Genomic DNA, 26,516 nt, shown 5'->3' with positions numbered 1-26,516 from the left:
TGTCCGATCTCTGTACGTCAGACCTGTTCCCGGTGCATGTTGGACTTTGGCAGGGCTGCGCTTTGTAGCAATCCACGTCTGGACTGAGGTAACCTGACCTACATGTGAACTTAACTCCCTCCTTTGAAGAGCCCCTACGTCCCTTTCAGTCCCCAGAGATAAGGGACCCTGAATCTTTTTCCACAACAGGAGACTGGCTTCTATCACCACAGGCACCAATTGACGCCAACATCTCAAATGTCCATATCAAAGAACCATGAGTCCACTTTGTTGATCTACCTGTAAATCCCTCAGGATTCCACCTCTGCTTATCATGCCAAAAGGAGAGGCTGTCACATTTATCACCAAGAAGCTGTCCCTCCCAGAACTAGGACCACCAGCCATAAAATGTGGAATGTGCTCATCAAAGAGAACGAGAGACTTCATTTGGACACAGGTTCTGGTTCAGATGCACCAGAACTTTCAACTTCCATGAAACTGATGCCATTGTATTCTGTGGACAAAATGTTTTCATTTGGTATTAGATTGGTTTCTGTGCGACGTTTAATGCCTGATCTACAGATTTGCCAGGAAATTCCTAAAGTTACAAAGGGACTTCAACTCATCACCCTGCTTTCCTTTGTGTGTAGGCACAAAGTTGAAATAGAGAGACTCAACTTCTTTACTTCTTTTAATCTGTGCAACATACGCATAGACTATGTCCACCAGCTACGATTAGGTATCCTCAATATTGCATGACATTTTTAAGTGTTACAATTGTTTAATTAGTAATGTCCATATTAGGTCATTTATAATTTGATTTTGCTTTCATTTATTATTTGTGTATGTTTAGTGTTTACTGGCTGTTACATAAGACAAGACTAGTCATGATGAATAACATTTCTGTTGTGAGTCTCCTCCCAACCTCAGAGGGCGGCACTGAGTAACTGTTTCCTTCCGGAACATCATTAACTGGGGGACTATTTAAATGGAGGATGGAGACTCCTCCAGTTGTCAGTGTGTTATGGTGGACTCTCAGTTTGCATCTGGCTTCCTGTATGTAGAGATGGCGAAATCGAAGCCTCATGAATCACTGAGCAACTATGATACAGTTGGGCTGAAATCGACACATTGCTCGACACCATCACGACACAGTTACAACAGCGACATCTGCTGGTTGTGCGTGAGAACTGCTTGAGCAGACTGACCATCAAACCCTCGCTGATACGTGGTTGTTCAGGATCACAGTCTATGTTTTATTGTCAAATAAAAGTTATTTAATCAAAGGTCTGTAATTGTGTTTCTCTCTGGATAATAATGTATAAGTAGCCTTGATGTGGCAAACATGTTTGATGTCCGATGTTATTAGAGCTGTATTTGTTCTTCTGCAACTCTGTTTATTACTACATTGAGGAGACATGTTTTTCAGTTAGTTTAATCAAAGACCTTTTATTTCATTTTATTTTTCCACAGAACATGACTTTAATCACATTCTCACCACCTCTCCAGCTTTGGAGAAGAGCCGTTTGTGCGGCACTGACGTCTGACTAATAAAGATATTTTTTTTGGAATTGCGACTTGTCAAAATGTAGTTTTAGTCTTTAATTACATTTTGAACTTATTATAAATACATTGCAGATATCTTTAATGTCAAACTTGTCTGTCTTATAGATCGTCTATCATCTTATAGATCATCTCCGGACCGCTTGCCACGTCTATAAAGCTCTGACATATTAAAACAACCGTCCGTTCGAACTGCACTTGAGTCCGTCGGCAGTCACGTGACGCATCGACACCTCTCGCTCTCATTGGTCACGTGATTCGGAACGCGCTGAGATTCTGCTCGACGACACTTCCGCTTCAAAAGATCGATGCTGAGTCGAGTGGGAGGTCTCGAGTTGGACATCTCTACCTGTATGACGGTTGGTTTTGTGTTTAGTTTGGATCGTGAACAGCCCTGTTACTTCTTATTTGGCTACTCAGTGCAGCGATATATTGTGTCCTAGTTTTGTTTGATAGTGGCTTTTGTTTTGTATTATTCCTCTGCCTAGTTTGTTTGGTCCTGCTTCACAGTGCGCCTCAGTTTAGTTTATGTACCCTTTGCCTACTCTGTAGTGACCCTTTGTTTTGTGTAGTATAATAAATATATCGTTTTGTATTCTGCCATCCTCGCCTGTTTACTGCTTTTGGGTTCTGTCCTGTCTGGTCTTGGTGTTTGTAACAGTACACACTGACCAAACATGGACCCAGCAGCAGGAGAGGAGGCCTGGCAGGTTCCGAGCCTGAGCAGTGCTCGTTTGTTACTAGACAGCCCACGCACTACAGCCCGAGCTGAGGCCTTGCGTACTCTGCGGGAGATCGGCAGTGAACCAGCGTCTTTAGAGACGATTCCGTCTTCCCAGGTTAGATTAGCCCCTCCCGACAAGTTTTACGGGGATGCCTCTCGTTGCCAGAGTTTCATTACCGCGTTGCGGCTAAAATTTAGAGTAGAAGCGGGGCTGTTCCGATCCGAAGGGGAGAAGGTGGCGTACTGCATCTCGCTGCTAAGAGGAAAAGCGCTAGAGTGGGGTGCGGCGGAATACGAGAACAACGCAGCCTGTGTCGCCACTTTCGAGGGATTCGCAGAGGAACTCACTTCCCTGTTTAACCCCGTCGCGCATCGCCGAGTGGCGGCAGCCAAACTGTTCCACCTGTTTCAAGGACGTTCCTCATTAATGGATTACGTGGTACAGTTCCGCACGCTGGCGGCTGGGTTGGATTGGAGACAAGAGACCTTGTGCGATCGTTTTTATGACGGTCTCGCGGAGGAGATCAAAGATGAGTTGGCGGGGCACGTACTTACGGATAGACTGAGAGATCTTGTGGCGCTGGCGGTGGCGATCGGCCAGCGTTTCGCACAACGCGAGGCGGAGCGGGGAGCGCTGCGTCGCAGCATCAGCCGACCTCCATCGGCAGCAGGGTTTTCACACCACAGCGGAACCGGGCAGGTTCAGCCATTCATTCCAGGACGACGAGCGACGAGCGCAGGGGCCCAATCTGCAGCCGACGCGGGGGAATTCCCTACGTCACGTCCACGTCATCCGTCCCCGCCCACCCGCCAGGTGCCGGGGGCTTTTCCCCAGGGCGCTCTCATGACAGAAAGGGAGGAGCCAATGGAGATCGGACGAGGTCACCTATCGACGGAGGAGAGACAGCGCCGTTTCAACTGCGGACTGTGTTTGTACTGTGGGGGTCCGGGTCATCGCGCTAACCAGTGCGCGTTAAACGGCAACGCTCGTCAGCCGGTGGAGAGGCGCTGACGAGCTCCACCGTGAATTTAATCTCCTTCTCCAAACCATTGTTTCCAGCCACTCTGTCAGGACCTCTGTCGGCGCGAGAGCTTCCCGTGTTTGTGGATTCCGGAGCTGAGGGAAGCTTCATAGACAGGCAATTTGCTCAGGAGCTGGGGCTCAGGCTGATTCCAGTACAGGACCCCGTGGTGGTCCAAGCGCTGGACAAACAGATCATTCACCGCATCACCCATCGCACGGCGCCGGTGAGTTTGACTGTGTCGGGAAATCACAAGGAGGAACTTTCTCTCCATGTTTATGATTGTAAGGAGGTACCTGTTCTGCTGGGCATGCCGTGGTTACGGACACACAACCCACACATTGACTGGGCAGCGGGGAGAATTGTGGGGTGGAGTTCTTTCTGTTTGGCTAATTGTTTGCGGGCGGCGGGGCGGCTTATTAAGAAGCCTGAGGTTGAAACTAATGCAGAGATCGACTTGACCCGGGTTCCTGCATGTTACCATGACGTGGGGGCCGTCTTTGATAAGGCTCGCGCTACTTCGCTTCCGCCTCATCGTCCGTATGACTGTGCGATTGACCTCCTGCCGGGTTCCACGCCGCCGAGGGGGAGAATCTTCTCACTGACTAAACCGGAGCGGGAGGCTATGGACCAGTACATCGCGGAGGCGCTTCGCACGGGGCTCATCCGTCCGTCATCATCACCCGCGGGAGCGGGGTTCTTTTTTTGTAGGGAAGAAGGATGGCGGTCTCCGTCCCTGCATAGACTATAGGGGCCTAAATAAGATTACTGTACGTAATCGCTATCAGCTTCCCCTCATTGCATCCGCTTTTGAACTTTTAGAAGGTGCTACTATTTTTACTAAGTTGGACTTACGTAACGCCTATCATCTGGTCCGTATAAGGGAGGGAGATGAGTGGAAGACGGCATTTAATACTCCCACGGGGCATTACGAGTATTTGGTCATGCCTTTTGGTTTGACAAATGCACCTGCGGTTTTTCAGGCCCTTGTAAATGATGTCCTGCGGGACATGGTCAACAGGTTTGTCTTCGTCTATTTAGATGATATTCTCATTTTTTCCAAAGACCCGCGACAACATGAGGTGCACGTGAGAGCAGTTTTGATGAGACTCTTGGAAAACCAGCTATTTGTGAAGGCTGAGAAATGTGAATTTCACACAGCTAAGACTTCGTTCTTAGGGTTTTGTTTGGAACCAGGGAAGCTGGCGATGGATCCAGGAAAGGTGGCGGCTGTGGCAGATTGGCTGGAGCCAAGGGATCGTAAGCAGCTGCAGCGGTTTCTGGGGTTTGCCAATTTTTACAGACGCTTCATAAGGAACTTCAGCAAGGTGGCAGCTCCTCTCCACGCCCTCACCTCCTCTAAGGCTCCGTTCGTTTGGTCGGCGACCGCTAAGGGAGCCTTTGAGCTACTGAAGTCCCGGTTTACGTCTGCCCCCATCCTCTGTCTCCCCGATCCTCAGAGGCAGTTCATAGTGGAGACGGATGCCTCCAGCACCGGAGTGGGGGCCGTGCTGTCACAACGCAGCGAACAGTTTGGTAAGGTGCATCCATGTGCATTCTTCTCCCGCAAGCTGAACTGCGCAAAGGGGAACTATGACGTAGGCAACCGGGAGCTGCTGGCAGTTAAGCTGGCGTTGGAGGAGTGGAGACATTGGTTGGAGGGGGCAGAACAACCTTTTATGGTTTGGACGGACCACAGGAACCTGGAATATATCAAGACGGCCAGGCGGCTTAATGCGAGACAGTCCAGGTGGGCTTTGTTTTTTGCTCGGTTCAATTTCACCCTATCGTATAGGCCCGGCTCCCAAAACGGGAAGCCGGATGCTCTGTCTCGGACGTTTGAGGAGGTCACAGAGGAGGAGCCGAGGGCAGAGGAGGACCGTATCCTGCGCCCGCTGACAGTGGCCCGCGGATACCTGGGACCTTGAGACGAGGGTGAGATCCTACAAACACGCTGTCCTCCTCGTTGCTTGTTTGTCCCGCCTCCTCTGCGCACCCAGGTTCTACGCTGGGGCCATGATTCGCGGCTGGCATGTCATCCGGGGGGGTCCCGGACGCTGGTGCTGGTCTTGCAGCGTTACTGGTGGCCTTCAATGAGACTGGACGTTCGACGTTATGTGGCAGCGTGCGGCGTGTGCGCGAGGAACAAGACGCCACATCGTGCACCCGCAGGGCTGTTGCGTCCACTGCCAGTGCCGTACCGGCCGTGGTCACACATCTCAATTGACTTTGTGTCAGGTTTGCCACCGTCTGAGGGTAAGACCGTCATACTTACCATTGTGGATCGCTTCTCCAAGCTCATCCACCTCGTTCCACTGACCAAGTTGCCCACGGCCAAGGAGACGGCAGAGCTACTAATTGTCCATGTGTTCCGTGTACATGGCATTCCAGAGGACATTCTGTCTGATCGCGGTCCGCAGTTTGTCGCAGCTGTTTGGCGGGATTTTTGTGCAGCGCTGGGTGTCTCCGCCAGCTTGTCTTCTGGTTTCCATCCTCAAACTAATGGACAGATGGAGCGCAAGAATCAGGACGTGGAGACTATGCTGCGGTGTATGTCGTCCACCAGGCCGGCCTCTTGGGTCCGGCAGCTTCCTTGGGTCGAATATGCTCATAATACCCTTCCTTCCCAGGCGCTGGGATGTTCTCCTTTTGAGGCTGGCTATGGCTATCAGCCCCCGTTGTTTCCCTCTCAGCAGGTCCAAGGGCTGGACGGGTCGGTGGGAGCCTTCATCCGGCGGTGCAAGGCGGTTTGGACCAGGACCCGGGACTTCCTTCTCCGCGGCCAGACGAGAGCGGCCATATGGGCTAACCGCCGTCGGTCTCCAGCTCCGGAGTATCGAGTCGGGGACAAGGTCTGGCTTTCCACCTCGAACCTGCAGCTGAAGGGTGCGAAGCGGAAATTGGCCCCCAGGTTCATAGGGCCGTTTGAGGTGACCAGGGTGGTCAACCCTGCGGCGATGAGACTCGCCCTCCCTCCCTCTCTGCGCGTGCATCCGGTCTTTCATGTGTCTTGTTTGAAGCCGGTGGTGGACTGTGATCTGGCGCCCGCCTCCGACCGCCCTCCGCCCGCCCGGGTTATCGACGGGGGTTTGGCTTATACGGTGCAGGAGTTGCTGCGCTCCAGACGGCGGGGCAGGGGGCTCCAGTACCTGGTGGAGTGGGAGGGCTATGGCCCCGAACACCGGCAGTGGGTGGCGCCGAGGTTCATCTTGGACAAGGATCTCATCAGGGACTTTCATCGGAACCATCCTGCGGAACCTTCCTAGGTCGCCGGGGGACGACCGTTGGGGGAGGGGCTCTGTTGTGAGTCTCCTCCCAACCTCAGAGGGCGGCACTGAGTAACTGTTTCCTTCCGGAACATCATTAACTGGGGGACTATTTAAATGGAGGATGGAGACCCCTCCAGTTGTCAGTGTGTTATGGTGGACTCTCAGTTTGCATCTGGCTTCCTGTATGACGGTTGGTTTTGTGTTTAGTTTGGATCGTGAACAGCCCTGTTACTTCTTATTTGGCTACTCAGTGCAGCGATATATTGTGTCCTAGTTTTGTTTGATAGTGGCTTTTGTTTTGTATTATTCCTCTGCCTAGTTTGTTTGGTCCTGCTTCACAGTGCGCCTCAGTTTAGTTTATGTACCTTTTGCCTACTCTGTAGTGACCCTTTGTTTTGTGTAGTATAATAAATATATCGTTTTGTATTCTGCCATCCTCACCTGTTTACTGCTTTTGGGTTCTGTCCTGTCTGGTCTTGGTGTTTGTAACAATTTCATTTGTTACAGCATTTTAAGGGACCACGTAAAAGACCTTAATATTCTAGGCATTTAATATTGATGTTTAACCATTCTGACTTCTCTGCTTATTTGAGTGTCAAAGTGATCGTTACACGTGTATTGTGTTATGGTGTGATGGAACTCTGAGCTTGATGAAAAGAGGAAAGCTTAGTAATCCCAGATTTAGGAGCGATCCAAATCAAATAGTTTGATTCCTGATCCGAAGAGGAGGAGCTCTTCACCACTGGTTGAGCTCATTTCTCCGCCCTGCAGTGACCACTGCCCCAGGGGTATTTAAACCAGTGACACCCTAGGCGAAATCGGATTTCCCTCTATCTTCAAACTTCTTGGTTGGCTGCGATAGTAAGTTGTGAGAGTCAGCTGTGTTTCTAATTACTACCGAGTCTGTCGTGTGTATGTCGTAGCCCAAGTAGACCTATGAATTTGGGTTATGGCCAGTTCTATCTAAGTCTAACATGTATGTTATTGCTGTCTTCTCATATGTGTTGCTTATCTAGTCAGCTACTGTAGCTGTAACTGTGACAATGTTTTTTTTTATATTTTATACAGGCTGACACATGCCAGCTACCGAAACGCGAGGAGGTTTTTTCTCAAACTAACTCCACTGCAGGCTGTGGGCACACATCTTGTAGAAGAGTTGTTGCTCACCTCAGGAGCAAAGGTATGTACATTTAACAGCAGTATGATAATTTGTTGGCCAATAGGCAGTTTTATTTGACAGATTTTGCATTTCACATTTCAATAGTATTCATATTCTGATCTATACTATTGTCTATATATTTACTCTGTATGCACTTGGTCAACTTATTTTGATATTTTAGTCTTTTGACAGGTAATTTGTAATTCTATGGTGCAGATTATGTGGAAAAGCTGATGGAGAGAATCTTCAATAAAGTCCTGCTGGACTCAGGTTGTTCTATGGAGGACCTTGTAAACATCCCTGTCCTACCAGCCCTCTGAGCATAATTTGAGCAACCTGACAGTAAGGAGGTCATTAATGTCATGCCAAGATTTAACAAACCAGCACTATAAAAGCTAAGTTGAAAACGTGTTTGCTCCAAACACCATTACAACTGATCTAACTACCTCTATATATTGTTTACGTTTGTGAAGGTTGTGAGATAAATAGGAAATACTGGACATTTAATTAATCTGCTATTCTATTCTTTATACCTTCTCGAGTGGTGTCAAGGAAAACAGCTGCATCCTCCATCTGTACAGCAGCTGCACTGCTTCCGATGTCTTCCAAAATGTGATGAATACAAAAAAGATCCTCACATCTCCCCAGCCAACTGCCCATGACTATACCTGTTCCACTCCAGAAACTATGCTTTCAACATAACTATGAATCCTACCCGTTCATTTTGTGGTCTGCACATTGAACTGTGAAGATAACTTATCCAGCATTATAGTGCTGGTGCATTGTTGACAATGAAGTTGGCTTTGACTATTGCTGTTTCACAGAACTATTTTCATGAGGGAAAACAAACAAATGTATAAAATGTATTTATAATATTTCAACTTTTTGTTGAGGTAAACAATAATTTAGTTGGTCTAAGTCCAACATAGGTGCCTGGTCCCTCAAGAAACACTGCCCTGGTCAAGACCAGGGAAGGTGGGATGACTTGGACTCTTCGCCCTAGAAGTCCCCAGCACCAGCTGACAAGACTTCTAGGCTAGATACCTGCAACAACTTGAGATACACACAGACATAGTACTGTCAAATTTATGAAGAAAAAAACAATAACTACATTTCTATTAGTTATATATTAGCACTTGATATATCATACACCGTACTAAAAGCAATTAAAAATATATTAGGTCAATATGTATTTAGAACCAAAACTATGTTTGTAAACGAGAGTTCCCAGGCACGTTATGATTAATCTGTAAATAGTAAAATCTATCTGTTCTAAAATTGTTTAATTTCGGAGACACAGATTAATTCCACGCATGTGTAATTGTCTGATATACTGTATATGAAATGTGTTCTGTAATGAATACACATTCAATCATACTGGCTCCAGTCCTGGATCATCATCCATACATGACAGTAGGTTTGGCAACTGGTTCAGGCGTCTTGAGGTAAGAATGATCAAAATTTTAATTTAATTTAATTAATAAAAGTAATAAACACATGCAAAATCTTGACAGCAACAGTTGCTGTCCCACCATGCCTCTGTAGGCATTCACCGTTCCCACATTGGCACCTAATTACAGACAAATACGGCAAAATATAAGATGCAGCTGAAGACCCTGTTATGGAAAAATTATTTTGACACAGCAGCAGAACGAGAAAGAAAAAAACATGTAAAAATGAGTTTATATTAGCAGTTTAACAAGCAGCATATATTACGCTGAATGCCATATTGTGATGGACAGCTTTGCTTTAACAAGAGGGGTATATATAAAAAATATATACTTTTCTTGATTAATAGTTTATTTAAGGTTTTTTTTAGCTAATCCAAAATATGTGTGATGTTGCTGTGTTGGTGGACAGGTTACGTTTCTGCTTCGGGGTGTGTGTGCGGGAGGGAGGGTAGGGGTGCAACCAGCTGCTGAAACCAAGCTAATCTGTTAAGTAAACAATTGGTGCAAAATAAATAAGAAGCAGGGATGTACCTTAGGCTAACACATTCATAACTAAACAACTGTTGTACTGTGGTTTAACTTGGAGATTAATACTAATACCAATAATAGTGTTAAGGTATGTGCACTTACTCATACAAACCTATACAGTCGTAGCACTTAAAGGTGTCAGCCTTTACGGCAAACTGCCTTCATTTGCAGCGCGGTATCACCTGGTTTTTAGCGCGTTGGAGTTGTGTTACGTCTTTTTGGCCTATAGGTGGCGATCAGCCCCTACACTGGCCTTTATGACGCTGTTCTATACTCATGTGTCAGGCTTCGGCAGGAAGCCTGACACATGGGCTGATGGGGGCAGACGTGTAACGGACACGGTGATGAATTATCAAACAGTCTTTATTTTACACGTAGTCAGGGCAATCCAGGTCATACATGATAGTTCTCAGGCTAAGGCACAAAAGGAGCAGGCAAAACTCTGTTCCGGGGGCAGGCAATGGTTCGGCAACTAGTGAGCTCGGCAGAGGTACAGACAAGGAGTAGACTAGATCGAGGTAGAGGTGTCCAACTCGAGACCTCCCACTCGACTCAGCGTCGATCTTTTGAAACGGAAGTGTCGTCAAGCAGAATCTCGAGCGCGTTCCGAATCACGTGACCAAAGGAGAGCGAGAGGTGTCGATACGTCACGTGACTGCCGAGCGGCTTAAGTGCAGTTTGAACGGACGGTTGTTTTAATATGTCAGAGCTTTATAAACGTGGCAAGCGGTCCGGAGGTGATCTATAAGATGATAGATATATAAGGTAGACACGTTTTACCTTACAGATATCTGTATTTATGACAAGTTCAAAATGTAATTAAAAACTAAAACTACATTTTGACAAGTCGCAATTCTAATATCATATATTTATTAGTCAGACATCAGTGTCGTGCAAACGGCTCTTCTCCAAAGCTGGAGAGGTGGTGAGAATGTGATTAAAGTCATGTTCTGTAGAAAAATAAAATGAAATAAAAGGTCTTTGATTAAACTAACTGACAAACATGTCTCCTCAATGTAGTAATAAACAGAGTTGCAGAAGCACCAAATACAGCTCTAATAACATCGGACATCAAACATGTTTGCCACATCAAGGCTACTTATACATTATTATCCAGAGAGAAACACAATTACACACCTTTGATTAAATAAGTTTTATTTTACAATAAAACACAGACTGTGATCCTGAACAACCACGTATCAGCGAGGGTTTGATGGTCAGTCTGCTCAAGCAGTTCTCACACACAACCAGCAGATGTCGTTGTACTGACTGTGTCATGATGGTTTCGGGTAATGTGTCGATTTCAGCCCAACTGTGTCATAGTTGCTCAGTGATTCATAAGGCTTCGATTTCGCCATCTCTAGATCGAGGTCAGACGGTCAAACACTTAAGTAAAATCTCCAGGCGTAGGTCAAGCAGTCAAGGTGCAGGCAGTTATCGGCGGTCAGGTACAAACGGGAACTATAAACAAGGAAAGCATTACTGGAAACGCTGGAAAGTGGTACGGAAACGCAACAATCTGGCGTCTGACTGCTGGTTGAGGTGGTGCTTAAATACTGGATGTGATTACTAACTACTGACAGGTGTGCTTGATAAACCGGAGATAACAGGAAACATATGTGATCTGGATGAAACAGGAACTAGGACCGGATCATGACATTATGTAGAATTAGGTAACAACGCCCCCGTGGTGTAATGGTTTGTTTATTGTTAACAGCCTTGATGTGTCAATTTTTTACCCTAGGTTCGAATCCCGGTGGAAGCAGAAGTTGTAATTACTGAACATTTTTATATTTTCGCATACATGATAGGCTGCCTGTATTATTTATCAGAGCTACAGCCATGTTCCCAAAAGGTTCACCAGCCACTTTCGGCAGTGAGTCATAGACGGATGTTGTTCTGCCCGCTTTCATGTAGACACGGAACTCTTCACAGTTTTTTCAAACGTAGATTTTGTTAATTTCGTTATCCATATACAACATGTAAATGCAAATGCTAAAAATTACAAGAAAGATAACAAATGTGCAGAAAAAATATAAACAGAAAACGCTTGAAAGCGTTTCCGTTTTATATTTCGTTATTACTCCTTTCACTTGTACCACAAGTCATTGCAAACCTACAGCCATGTTCCTATGAAGTTAAGCAGCTGTTTATTTCGTTATTCCCTCTTTCATGTTCGTCTACATAAAAGCGGGCAAATCACATGTGAACGTTTTAATTTTTTTTGTATAAAATAAAAATAATGTTTGCCCTGTTCAAACCTGGGGAATAAAAACGATTCTGATTCTGAAAGCAGCTGATCTACTTTGTAGGAACACATTTCATATGGTACAGGTGAAAGGGAGACTAACAACCCAACGCAGCGAGGCTGTAGCAGCAGAGAAACGCAGATCTTTGTCCTGCGTGTTGATGCGCGTTCCACCTTCCCCCAGTGTCCCTGCTCTGGGACGTGGATGGCCCCGCCCACTTCCATTCACCAGACGGACATGAAAGAGGGAATAATGAAATAAACAGCTGGTTAACTTTGTAGGAACACGGCTGTAGCTCTGCAATGACTTTATGTGGTACAGGTGAAAGGAGTAATAACGAAATAAACGGAATATAAAACGGAAATGCTTTCAAACGTTTTCTGTTTATATTTTTATTGAACATTTGTTAAAATTTGATGGGTGTCTCTCTTTTGAGTTTTGTCTTCGGCTGAATAAGTGTAAAACAGTCCTTATTACTCATGCAGAATCAGTATATGCAGAACAATCTGCTGACTCCTGGCGTTCTGGCATACCACAGAGAGAGTTTATTACAATTTATTTTTATTATATAATATTCTCTACAAGTGTGAAATACCATAAGAAGAGCGTTTAAAAAAAATCAAGTAAAAGGTTTTGGCGTCTCACAGCTACGTAGGTGCAGTGATCACGCTGCCCGATCTCCCATGGAGCTTTTTCTTTGTCTCGGAGCTAAAGTATTTTACACCTATTGACCTAGTGGAGACAATATGTTAATGTCTCTGTGCCAATACGTAGTAGGGGATGGGATGTGAAGTTTGCTTATCGACTGAATCAACATCAGACGCCGTGTTTACGGCGCAGAGCGAGTTCCAAATCCACTGTGTTGCCTGTGTAATAAAATTTTGTTTTTCTGCAGATATTGTGGTAAATGTCATTACGGTAAAGTATAACGTTGCAGCTTCCGTTTAAAGAACACATTGACTATGTCTTACTGGTTTACAGTAACTGTTTAATTTGACCACCTTAGAAGTGGTCAAAGTGGTTTATGTGTTATGAGTTATTTTCGTTTTCATTCAGTAAAAAACGTTAACATTTATCGTGAGTAATAAGCACATGTAAAACCAACAAGCTGATGCATTAATGCGTTGTTGATCTGCTGACTCCTGATGTTGTAATGGAAAAATTGTGTCTTTGTGCTATTTCTTATCCAACACAGTCGTTATGTGCTGGTTAAGAGCAATACTGAACATTCTTACACAAACAACTAATCTCTTGCGCCCTGTCATACATCAAGTCTAAACATCTAAATGTTCCATTTGACTGACTAATTATTTATGATATATGTTTGTCTTTTACACCCGGACTCTGGCTCCATCCTATCTGACTCCCCACCAGACCCAAGGCTGTTCAAGCGAATGCATCTCGTCTTGGAAGCTCGTGGGCTCTTTGCATCACACCTTCGTGGTGTGTGCACTGATCTCCCAGCTGGTTTTTGGTTTGTTGATGTGCACGATGGACATCCATGCTTTTCATTTGCTTTCCCCAATATTTTATTTTCTTTATTATTTCAATAAATCGCACAAAAGGCCAACTCTCTCTCAGCAGAAGAACCGAAGGAGAAGAAGCACCTGACCAACAACCAGAACAGGGTGGAAGCTCTGACACCACAGCAGCTGGAGGACACAGACCACAGCATGGAGGTCTCACCAACTCCCACAACGTCTGCAGCCATCACGTTCTGGGCTCATCAGATGAACCAGCTACTACAAGCATGTGTGTCTGACACAGACACCTGCTTATGACAATCAGCAAAGGAAAACAAGGACAGAGCAACAGCAGAGTGAGAAGACGTGCTCTGATACAGACACTGGTTGAAACAACAGGAGAGGCTTCAGACGTGATTGATCCAAAAGAGCTGCATCTGAGGATCCAGGAAAGGCCTGTTATCGAGGAACAACTGTCCCATTGAAAGGCTTCACCCACTGGCGCTCACATCAGACTGATGGTTGGGGAAGGAGGAAGGTGACGGTTCCTTTTCATGTGACGTACAAGGCGGTACCGCAAACACACACACACATTCATACACGCAATGAAGAAACACGCTTACAGCTGATACACGCTCAAATTCATGTTCATGCTTATCTGCTCGCAATGAAGAATCGCTTTTTGTTAAAAAAAATCCCACAGAGTGATTTTAAAATGATGACAAACAGCTAAATGACAACTGCTGCATGACTTTGCAGTCTGATGGGTTTAAACTATTTCAATTTACAACAACTTCAGTAATAAAATCCTCCTTCTAAAAAGATTTGTGCACAATATAGGTTTGTCTGGCCAGACTGTAGAAAAAAAAACAAAAAAAAAACAAAACCAAAACCAGACTATAGGAAAACAAAACAAAAACAAAACCAGACTATAGGAAGACTGAAACAGACTATCAATGACTATTAAAGGGAAGACGACTATTAGAGAGAAGTAATAATAATTACTGTACATACCAGACTATTAAATAAAAACTTATTCTTTCACTGTCTTGTGCAACATCTGACAGCAAGACACCTTGAGATTTATTTTTGCTTTCAAACTTAGGCCCAGTTAAATTTCTAGGAAGAGATCTCGTGTAGTTTAGGTATTTGATTGATTTCCACTCCAGACAGAGTGCAGGTCACATCTACAGACATTCTAAATAATCCCTCTTTTGTTAATGTAACTTCAGCTCAGCTGTGCTCTTATCATTGGCTGCTGAGGGGGGGCTGTAACTGAGGCCCTCACACAGGCTGCATCACAGCTTGTTTCCATGTGATACGACCTCCAGAGACGCATCTGACCTGTCCTGTACAGCACATGTGTCCTCTGGTCCTGATGAAAAGTTTGAAGAGTTATGATTTCACATGATTTATTTGGGTCATTGTAATTACAGCTGATGGCAAATCCATCTCACCCAACAGAGTTAAAGCAATTTGAAACCTGCCTAAACCGTGCACGTATAAACAGCTCATGTCTTTTCTAGATCTTTGTTCTTATTGTAGGAACTTGATTCCTAACTTTACTGTTTTAAGGCCCCACTCAGGGTTCTGATGCAGACATATTCATCATCCAATTCTTCTCTCACGTGGATGTCTGAGGCTGAACAACGTTCACCTACCTCAAGCTTGCTCTTCAGTCTGCTCCTACTTTGGGTCTTCCTGATCTGAACCTATGTGACCTTTCACTCAAACAGTGGATGAGAAATCAGGTTGTACGACTTCTGTTCTTTTGTCCTCATGCTGTGACTTTGATTCTTTTCGAATAGAAAACATCACATCTTTCCACAGCCCGATGGTTTAGATGCAACACCATCTTGCTCAACATGCTGAACGTTACTATCAAGAGGCCGTCTTGAAGTCTGGCTCTTTGCTAAGACACTATTCTGCTCAGGCTGCAGAGTTGATCGCGTTGACTGAAGGTAGTAAACTAGCAGAAGGAGAGTCTATTACCATCCACACAGACTCCACAGACGCTCTGTGGAAGCATAGGAAGCTTTTACAGTCTGATTGTAAACCTATCTTACATCATGATAAGGTTACTGCTTTGCTGGACGCTGTCCTGCTGCCTACAGCTAATGCTGTTTGTAACTGTCCGACTCACATCATCAGTGACAACATTGTTTGTGCCGACATGTAGCTGCAGACACTGCTGCGAAAGTCGCTGCCCGACAACCCCTCCCTCTCCTGATCCTCATTTCCTCTCTCTAACTCTCTCTATCCTCTCCTTCCTCATGTTCCTGTGCTTTAAACATTTTCTACCTCACAGGAACGCAGACTCTGGCAGACGAATGGTTCCACCTGTAGCCATGGAGTCTGGTTTGGGCCTGATGGCAGCTGTGCCGCCCAAACACTTTTTCTCCCCACAATTCAGATTTCCCAACAGGAGAAAACAGGCGACAGGACCACTACACCATCCAACCAGGGCACTGGGTGATCGTTAAGGAGTTCAGGAGGAAGCACTGGGACTCCAAACGATGGCGAGGCCCCTTCCAGGTCCCTCTGACGACCCACATGGCTGTGAAGATCGCAGAGAGAGCAACTTGGATCCACTCCATCTACTTCAGGAAGGTCCCGGACCCAACAGACGACCCTCCATCTACATCCCACGGAGAAAACCACCACTAAAGAAAAGAACTGAGAAGGACGACCCTCGCTGTGCTCACACACGCACTGAGGCGAGGCTGCGTTGACCGTTCAGCTAAAGGTGCGAGCCAAGCGCCGCCTGAAGCTGCGCCGGTGAATCACACTATCAGACCATACATCTACACACACGCTCCTGAGAAAACACACACACGAGCAGCCTTGAGTTGCCGACGCTGGACGACGTGTAGACTCTTCACATCACGGAGTGACAGTGACTCAGACGACATTGGGAGGAAACCTGGCGGTGATAACAAATCCCAAGTGTCTCTGTGATCAGCTGATCACAACCTGAAGAACCCCAAAGAACTGTCAATACTTCAACACACAGGTTGGAAACAATCTAACACTACTGTTCAACAGGAAGAAGCAGATTGTTACAGACATCGATTGTAACCTTGTTGTGCTAAACTTAATTTTATGTTACTTGGATTATTGCCTTTTATTGCCTTTATTGATGTTTCCATGTAACTTTACACACTATTTTTGAATGAGACATTTTCACAACAACACTGAGTTTAAATATCCTAAAGTTGACTTGGTGTTTAATTTGGTCACAATCACTTTATTCACTGCTACAATTAGTTTTTATCCTTCATCTACAGATGAAAGACAACACAAGCGGAAATATGCATCATCATTCTGGTTAAATCCCTGATTCTCTTATTCATTCTAGACGCAAATCTACAATTAAAGATCTGAAAGTTATCCTACTGGTTAAAGGTCTAATCATGCGTGCGACCTCAGCAACTCTCTTGTATCAAATGACACAATGCACTATGTTCAGAAACCCCGACTCTAATTCACTTAATGACTTTGACGATGGCCTTAGGCTATCGGATCACAAAATATAATCTGCTACAAATATGATTATTGGCTTATTTTCTTCACATGCTTATACTGTACAGAGGTTATTCTAGTACAATTACCCACCAAAAACAGCTCCCAACCTTTTGTCCCTAAGTTACTTGTGTTGTGACTCGGCTTCCACGCCACCAGGGGCAGCCTGGTTTCACCCTTTTGGTTTTGTGTCCTTGTTTCCTGTCTTGTGTTTCCTGTATTAAGTTTGATTGGGTTCACCTGTCTTGTCTTGTATTTAAGGTCTCAGTTTGTGCACAGTCTTTGTTGGTGCATTACGTGTTACTCGTTATGTGTTACTTGTTAATCGTTACCGTGCCATCGTGCTCTGTCCAGGTTTGTGTGTTTGTTCGCTGATTACGTTAAATACTGTTGTTTGCATGTTTTGTGTTTTAGGATAGTTATTTAGTTTCCTGCTCTGCAGCGATCTTTAGTTTACCTGTGAGTTTTATGTGTTAGTTTGCATGTTTTGTTTTCTGGCTTATCCTGCATACGCAGCGTCCTTAGTTCGTATTGTCCTCTGTCTGTATGTTTAATATATTAAATCATTATTTGTCAGTCCTGTCTATGGGTCGTGCATTTGGGTCCTCCCAGTTCAGTTTGGTGGCCATTGTAGCCTGTTTCCCACTCGTGGTGAGTGTGTGTGTGGTGGAAATTTTCCATAAAGAAGTAGATGAGAGAGAGTTGTCCTTTTTGTGCGATTTATTGAAATAATAAAGAAAATAAAAATAATGGGGAAAGCAAAAAAAAGCATGGATGTTGATCGTGCACATCAACAAACCAAAAACCAGCTGGGGAGATCAGTGCACACACCACGAAGGTGTGATGCAAAGAGCCCACGATCCTAAAGTTGCTTCTGCCTTTTAGCTTCTCTGTCCGACTAAGGTGGAATGTCTTTCTAACCCAATCAAATTACATGCACCATCTCCTCCCTGTCGCAGTGTGTGTGAAGATTTTTTACTTTCTCACACCTACATTGCTGACGTCCAACTATCTGTGAGAAAGGAGCACCAAGTCTCAACAGACAGAGACACAACTCCCCGACCTTGGGTTTGGGAGCTAGAGTTGAGAGTCTATCAGGCAGAGACAACCATTGAACAATCTAGGTGAAATGTCAAATGCATACAGTAAGACAAAACATAAGATATTAATTGCAGAACATAAGTCATAAATCGTATAATAACTGCATAGAAATGCATAGAAATAAGGAAGACACATAAAAATAAGGAAGAGACAATTTTTCCCATAACAGTGTGTTAGAATATTGTCCAGTCCAGTTTGACCCTTGTCTGTAACAACTTGCATTTTATTTGAAGGTGTATTTGTGAATCTTGATGACTTAATACACTCACTGTTTCATTTGTAAGGGCCGTTATTATTACAAAATGCAATGTTGGACAATTTTTATTATTTTAGTGTTTGATTATTGTGTAATCAAAAGGGGGGAATGTAATGGAAAAATTTTGCCTTTGTGCTATTTCTTATCCAACAAAGTCGTCATGTGCTGGTTAGGTGCAATACTTAACTGAACATTCTTACACAAACTTATGTTTGAAAAATTAGAAAATAAAATAATAATAATAATAATCTGTGTGCGTTTTATACTCTACGCAGGTTGTTGTTTTTGTTGTTGTCAGTGTAGTAACACTATTTACAAACAAATTTTAATATGTAAAAGAAAAATAATTAATAAATTTAAGCAAAGCATTTGAATTTGGGTATTTTGTCTTTCTTGAATCATCTCGGGACCGGTCCCCAGTTCATCCAACTTCCTCCAACCTGGGAATTTCTCTGGGAAATCTTCCAACTTGGAAACAACAACGTCAGGGCTTTGTAATCACACACACACACACACACACATGCATGCACACACACCAACCTGGGAATTCCCCATCCTCCAACCTTTGGACCCGCTTACATCCGGTGTCCTCCTGGGGTCTTGCTTGACCCCCACCCCCCTCCTCCTAACCTGCACGTTAAGTGTCCTCCTGGTGTCGAACATGACCCCCTCCTCCCCTCGGTGTCCCACTTATGTTCGGTGTCCTCCTGTTGTGCTTCTCCCCTGCTCTCTCACTCTCCCCCACTCTGTCCTCACCTACAGGTATCATCGGACTCAGAGCTATGTGTCTGTGATGGGCAGCTGCGGATCCAACCATCCTGCCAGTGCTCTGTTGTTGCTTGTTGTTGTTGTTGTGCTATTCTCTCTCTCTATCGGTCCCCTTTAAGCTCCAGTACTCACCTCAGTGTCAGTTGCCAGATTGTCTTGTATACATGAACTAACATTTACAGCATTTGTGGGACCAAGACATAATTAAACCTCTGACTTTTTACATTTTACATTGGGTCCTTCCCATGGGCGCCTGGTGACACAAATGAATAAGCAGATGGAACTCACCCTGAATGGAAGGACGAACAGTCCTGCTCCTTAAGGCGCCCCCAGAAGGGAGCAGTCCCATCCCACTACCTCCCAGGCTTGTGGTAGAGGACCCGAATTTGTAGGAATAAGACCACTTTAAGGAAAAGGTTGTGTAGTGTTTTCTGTTCTGTTCTGTTTCTGTTCTGTTGAATTTAAATATTATTTGTTTCCTTATTAGCTCAGGCGTTCCTGCTGACTTGCAGTCACTTTGGTTTTTTTTCATTGTTTGGTTTCAATATTCTGTCCTGCTTGCTGTAATCCTTAGTTCCTTGTGTTAGTAATCCTGTGCATGTCACAAATATAGCCTGTGTAAATGTTGCCTGCTGTCACTTGCATTTGGGTTCAATACTAGTCTGATTCAGTTGGGTCTAACACTATAAATCACTATAAATTAAAGTTTAAACATAAGTGGTTTCAGACTGTCACTCAATTCTCAATCCAAGCCATAATCTACTGGTTGATTGCAATTGATGTATCAGCCACCTCTATTTTAATGTTTACAGTTTAAATACATGCAGCTGTGGCTTTTTTGTCATGATGTTTGGTTCATTAGTCATTAAATCAGTTCAGCCAGGTCCACATTCCAGTGAGTTGGTCACAGCTCATCTCCAACAATTAAAAGCCAAAAATCCAGAGAACGTTTGTTCTACTGAAGTGAACATTCAGGTTTAACCATATGAAGCAAAAGAAAATATGAATATTCATTTTCTTGTTCTTCACAAAGAGGTGCTTCAGAATAACATGAGCTCTGACTATAAACTAGATAGTCCGCTTCAGTTGGATGTAACACTATAAGCCACTATGAATCCAGAAGTTTAAACATGGTTTCAGACTGTCATTCAATCCTTAACTGTATTGTAAGCAAACCAGGTGATAATCTAAATCAGATTTTTTTAAGACACAAGATCAACCCTCACTACAGTCGTAATCTACTGGTTGATTGCAACTGATGTATCAGCCACCTCTATTTTGTAATGTTTAGAATTTGAATACATGTAGCTGTGGCTTCACTGTCATGATGTTCGGTTTCCTTAGTCATGAAACCAGTTTAGTCAGGTCCACATTCCAGTCAGTTGGTTTCAGTTCATCTCCAACAGTTAAGAGACAAAAACCCAGAGAACACTTGTTCTACTGAAGTGAACCTTCAGGTTTTACCAAAGTGACACAGCTCACTCCTGATCTTAGTGGGTTGGTACCAGTGTTCCCAGCAGCAGTGACCCAGCTCACCTTCAGCTCCACTGACTCTTTAATCTGTGAGAAGAACCAGGATCCAGAGTGTCTGTTGTCAGCACCACTGCTGTAAGTTATATTTACATTTGGAATCATTATTTACTGTTCAATGACTAAATATGGAAGTTTACGTAACTTCATCTTAGAAATAATTTTTTGAAATAGAACAGTTATTAAATAAGTAAAGTTGTTTACATCATACAGTTATTCAAAATAACAACATAGTGTGTTCATCTACCTTAGTATTAAACTTAGTATTAAACACTTATTACTGCTTTTTATAATTATTTAATATCTTATTTGACTTTATTGTATTTATATTCTACATAATGTGTATACAATGAATTGTTTTGTTCTTTATTTTATAATAATTACAGTAACACCCTGAAGACTTTATACAATGTCAGAGTTTCTTGGTTTAAATTGACCACTGTGCATTTAAAATACAACAGCTTTGAAGGTTTCGCAGAAATGACCAGGAAATAAAGCTGTGCAACACTGAGACTCAGTCCAACCAGTCACACTACATATTTTCATAGACACAAAAAAACAGAAGAAGCTGCAGTGTGAAGACGTGGATGGGGAAAAAGCTGAGTTATTGCAGCTTGACTGGTTTGATGAGTCTCAAGTGGGATTTGTTGTAGCTGCAGAAACATTTGTTGTGTTTTCTAGTTGGATTTGGTTTAAATCCTGATGTGTTTTAATTAGTCGTTGTTTCAAAGCCACATACACTATCAGTTTTGTAAACTTGTAAAAAAGTAAAGATGGCATTGCCTTCTCATGTGTGCATCAGCAGCAACACAAACTGTGAAGAATCATAGTGTTAAAGGTTAATCTCCATCTACTGTTAAACAGTACAGTAGATGGAGAGTTGATCTGAATGATATATGATGTTGATGAAGAGAGAAGAGCAATATATATGTCTCTGTCACATCCTCTTAATTCTGTCTGTTGCCCTGCTTACACTTCTGTGTTTTCTGTTGTTTGTGAATGACATCCAGATAATATAATAAGAAAACATATTTGTTCATACATCTCTCAATCTGTTTGTTAAAAGAGCTGTAAAATGTCAGATTAGAGACAAATAAATGTATATATATTATACATTATGTATCTATAACTATTAGTTGTTATTATATAGTTTGGTTATATAGTTATTTTAGTCTTGATAAGAATTGAATTAGAAATTAACCTATAACTAAAAAAATAACCTACATTTCTTATCTTGTTTACAGAGTACACAGAGAAATTATTGGGAAAATCTGTTCCTGCTTGCTTTCCAGCCGTAGCCTTTGGTTTATTTTGCTGTGTCGTTATTTTATGTTTTGATAATATTAACAATAACTGTTGTTAGTTATTGTCTGTCCAATTAAACCCAACTAACTGTTACTGTAGCAGTGTATGCAAATAAAATGCATGCAAATAAAACATAAAATTTAGGGGTAGCCCTGTTTTTAGTCACTATTCTTAACAGTATACGGACATGATGAAAAATATCATGGCTGTGGTGGGTTATAGAAAAGCTCCTTTACTTGTAACTGGATTGTCATCGTAAAAGATTGTAAACACTACATTACAAGTCAGAATGCTGTAATGCTGAAAAAAAATTGAATAATAACAACAACAACAACAACAACTTATTACTTGTTATTGTACGATTTATCTCTGGATACTGGATACCTTGGTATGATACTGTATGACCTTAGGTTTGGTCAGGACAGGTTTAAATAACTTATTACATAATAAAGGTTCTAAGAATAACACTTTCTTCATACATGTATCTCCATCTAGTGACCTAGTCTAGTTCCTCTGCCTCCCAGTGAATGCATCCAGCTGAACCTGATATGAACCATAGAAAAAGAGACAATCAGTGGAGGAGCAGCTGATACTGGTACAGGACTAATGAAGAAGGGAGGATTTGAATTGATATACAGATGAATGCTTTTTGTTTCTTCTCCCGATGAAGGTAGAAAGAGTGAATTCAGCAGCATGGATCAGTGTGAGGACAGAGAGGAGGAAACCCCTCCTTCTAAAACCAGTCTGTGTGGGGACCATGAGAGCCAGAACAAAGCTCAGAGGTGAGATGACTGAGACCACTTGACCGATTATGTCTCCAAATCACAGACACTATTTATCATTTCATCATCACATATTTTCTATTATTGGTCATTTATGAAAGAAACTTTTACTGAAAATGTTCACGTCACCTAAGTCACCTTTTTTTATCAGGTCCCAACAGAGACAAAAATCTGCTGAAAATGGATCTGAACCTGAACCCAGCTGTGTGTCCTTGAAGAGCAATGACTTTATGGATTTTGACATAAGTTTTAGGCTTCTGTCAGACCCAGAGTGAGTTGTTGTCAGTTTCAATCAATCTGATGTAATGTGAAGAAGCGTCATTCACTGTTTTTCCTGCAAACACTTTGATCATCAATGAAATTTCCATCACCAGTAGCTAAGGCTTTGATCTTATAGAAGGTCAGGGGTTGCTCCTCCTCGAATGAAGTGCTGACTCAAATGATGCACCTGATACAAATGTTTAACTGTGATCATTCAGTTCTGTTTATTGACGTACCTACATTATACTTTTGGTCAAATGTCTTAAAGCATCTTCATTCCAGTAGAAAGTATTACTACTGGGAGGAATTTAATTGTGATGTTGTTGATGTAGACGACTGTTGATCCCAGTGTTGGCACCACAGCCACAATGAATGAATGTAGAAAGTAGGTAAATGTTCCTAATGTGAGCAGCAGTTCTGCTTCATACTCACAGTCCAACATATCTACACTGGGAGCTGCCCAGTGCAACCAGTCTGATCCCAGCAGACTCTGTACCTCACTGTTCCAACACTGCAGCCTTTTCAGTGATGGAGACAGAGATTTATGTTCAGAGCTGCTGAGACTGAACCAACTGACTATGACAGTGAACCTTCACCACTACAGAGAGTCTCTGACTCACTGCTCACATCCAACATCACTTCATGGACCTTGACCTTGTGTGTGTCTCTGTGTGTGGACTCACATCATGTGACTCATTCTTTAAGGTTCCTCCACAGAGTGGACCTGCAGAGTTTAGAGGTTTCCAGTGCTCAGTCTGTCCAGCAGCACCAAACACACCTGGACTCCATATTTATGGTATGTACATGTAAAACTACTACTGTTGATAGGTACACAATAGGTGTTCACAATAATCTTGTGCTGCACCTTTTAAACCACTGGACTGTCAGTGTGTCCAACATGGATCTGAAGTTTGGCTCCATGGTTTTAGTTGGATTGTGTCATTTATATAGTTTATGTTCCAGCTCCTGGAGAAAAACATTGCCATGTTTGTGAAGAAGGAGCTGAAGAAGATGCAAAAGGTTCTGAGTCCAGATTACCCAGAATGCTTAGAGAGTCAGAGGGAGGATGAGGAGGATGATGAGGATGAAGAGCAGAGGAGGAGCAGCAGAGACGCATTTCTGAAGATCACACTGAACTTCCTGAGGAGGATGAAGGAGGAGGAGCTGGCTGACTGTCTGCAGAGCAGTAAGAGGATTTATTACATTTAACATCACAGATACAGTCACACATTTAATAAACTGTTGGTGAATTCAGTTGTTAAATGTGGAGCAGACTTAAAATGTCATGAATCATATATTTATTATTATCATTCAGGATCTTTTACTTCAGCTTCTCAGCGTCAACTTAAATCTCAACTGAAGCAGAAGTTCCAGTGTGTGTTTGAAGGCATCACTAAAGCAGGAAACCCAACCCCTCTGAACCAGATCTACACAGAGCTCTTCATCACAGAGGGAGAGATTGGAGAGGTCAACAATGAACATAAGGCCAGACAGATTGAAACAGCCTCCAGGAAACAAGTCAGAGCAGAAACAACCATCAGACCAGAAGACATCTTTAAAGGCTCAGCTGGAAGAGATGGAGCCATCAGGACAGTGATGACAAAGGGAGTGGCTGGAATTGGGAAAACAGTCCTAACACAGAAGTTCACTCTGGACTGGGCTGAAGACAAAGCCAACCAGGAAATACACTTCATATTTCCATTCACCTTCAGAGAGCTGAATGTGCTGAAAGAGCAAAAGTTCAGCTTGGTGGAACTTGTTCATCACTTCTTCACTGAAACCAAAGCAGCAGGAATCTGCAGCTTTGAACAGTTCCAGGTTGTTTTCATCTTGGACGGTCTGGATGAGTGTCGACTTCCTCTGGACTTCAACAAGACTAAAACCCTGACTGATGTCACAGAGTCCACCTCAGTGGATGTGCTGCTGACAAACCTGATCAGGGGGAACCTGCTTCCCTCTGCTCGCCTCTGGATCACCACACGACCTGCAGCAGCCAATCAGATCCCTCCTGGCTGTGTTGACCTGGTGACAGAGGTCAGAGGGTTCACTGACCCACAGAAGGACGAGTACTTCAGGAAGAGGTTCACAGATGAGCAGCAGGCAACAACAATCATCTCCCACATCAAGACGTTGCGAAGCCTCCACATCATGTGCCACATCCCAGTCTTCTGCTGGATCACTGCTACGGTTCTGGAGGATGTGTTGAAAACCAGAGAGGGAGGAGAGCTGCCCAGGACCCTGACTGAGATGTACATCCACTTCCTGGTGGTTCAGACCAAAGTGAAGAACATCAAGTATGATGGAGGAGCTGAGACAGATCCACACTGGAGTCCAGAGAGCAGGATGATGATTGAGTCTCTGGGAAAACTGGCTTTTGAGCAGCTGCAGAAAGGAAACCTGATCTTCTATGAGTCAGACCTGACAGAGTGTGGCATCGATATCAGAGCAGCCTCAGTTTACTCAGAAGTGTTCACACAGATCTTTAAAGAGGAGAGAGGACTGTACCAGCACAAGGTGTTCTGCTTCATCCATCTGAGTGTTCAGGAGTTTCTGGCTGCTCTTCATGTCCATCTAACCTTCATCAGCTCTGGAGTCAATCTGCTGTCACAGAAACAATTAAAGTCGTGGTTTTCTAAATGGTTAGGAAACCAATCAACATTGTTCTACCAAAGTGTTGTGGACAAGGCCTTACAGAGTCCAAATGAACACTTAGACTTATTTCTTTATTTTTTCCTCGGACTTTCACTAGGGACTAATCAGACTCTACTTCAAGGTCTGATGAGAAACACAGGAAGTATCTCCTGGACCAATCAGGAAACAGTTCAGTACATCAAAGAGAAGATCTCAGAGTCTCCCTCTGTAGAGAAAAGCTTCAACCTGTTCCACTGTCTGAATGAAATGAATGATTGTTCTCTAGTGGAGGAGATCCAACAGTACCTAAGATCTGGACATCGCTCCAGATATAAACTGTCTCCTGCACATTGGTCTGCTCTGGTCTTCATCTTACTGTCATCAGACGAAGATCTGGATGTGTTTGATTTAAAGAAATATACTGCATCATATACTGCATCAGAGGAGGCTCTACTAAAACTGCTGCCTGTGGTTAAGGCTTCTAAAAAAACACTGTATGTACTATATGGATGTTTGATGTGTTCTTTATTAAACAATAGTCTATTGTTTTTTACACAGGGGTGATAAATAACAAAGTGACATTTGTTTTCTATTCAGACTGAGTGACTGTAACCTGTCAGAGAGAAGCTGTGAAGCTCTGTCCTCAGTTCTCAGCTCTCAGTCTTCTAGTCTGATTGAACTGGACCTGAGTAACAACAATTTGCAGTATTCAGGAGTCAAGCTACTGTGTGATGGACTGAGGAGTCCTCATTGTAAACTGAAGACTCTCAGGTCAGGACGAGTTCATTTGATTTCATACATGTAGAAAATAAGAATAGCTTTATTTTTTTTACAATACATGAGATCATTTTGTTGTTCTGACTGATTTATGTAGTTTTTGTACTTTAGAGTCAACAATAAGAGGGATAAAAAGGAAACTCAAAATCTCAACATCATGTCGATTTTTGTTTCAT

At 43.4% G+C, this 26,516-nt stretch overlaps 1 protein-coding gene across 1 annotated transcript in view; it reads left to right on the top strand.

Moving 5' to 3' along the window:
• LOC129603000 (NACHT, LRR and PYD domains-containing protein 12-like) overlaps positions 1-26,516 on the top strand; it is a 53,552-nt gene that overhangs the window by 18,475 nt on the left and 8,561 nt on the right. The window contains exon 7 of the mRNA XM_055502247.1: positions 26,161-26,334. Within this exon, the coding sequence (XP_055358222.1) occupies positions 26,161-26,334 (174 nt within the window). The remainder of the gene's footprint in view (positions 1-26,160; positions 26,335-26,516) is intronic.

The sequence above is a fragment of the Betta splendens genome, chromosome 2 (genome assembly GCF_900634795.4).
Source record: "Betta splendens chromosome 2, fBetSpl5.4, whole genome shotgun sequence".
NCBI classification, from domain to species: domain Eukaryota; kingdom Metazoa; phylum Chordata; class Actinopteri; order Anabantiformes; family Osphronemidae; genus Betta; species Betta splendens.
Note: the sequence above shows the minus strand (reverse complement) of the source record. Positions and strands in the feature narration are given on the sequence as shown.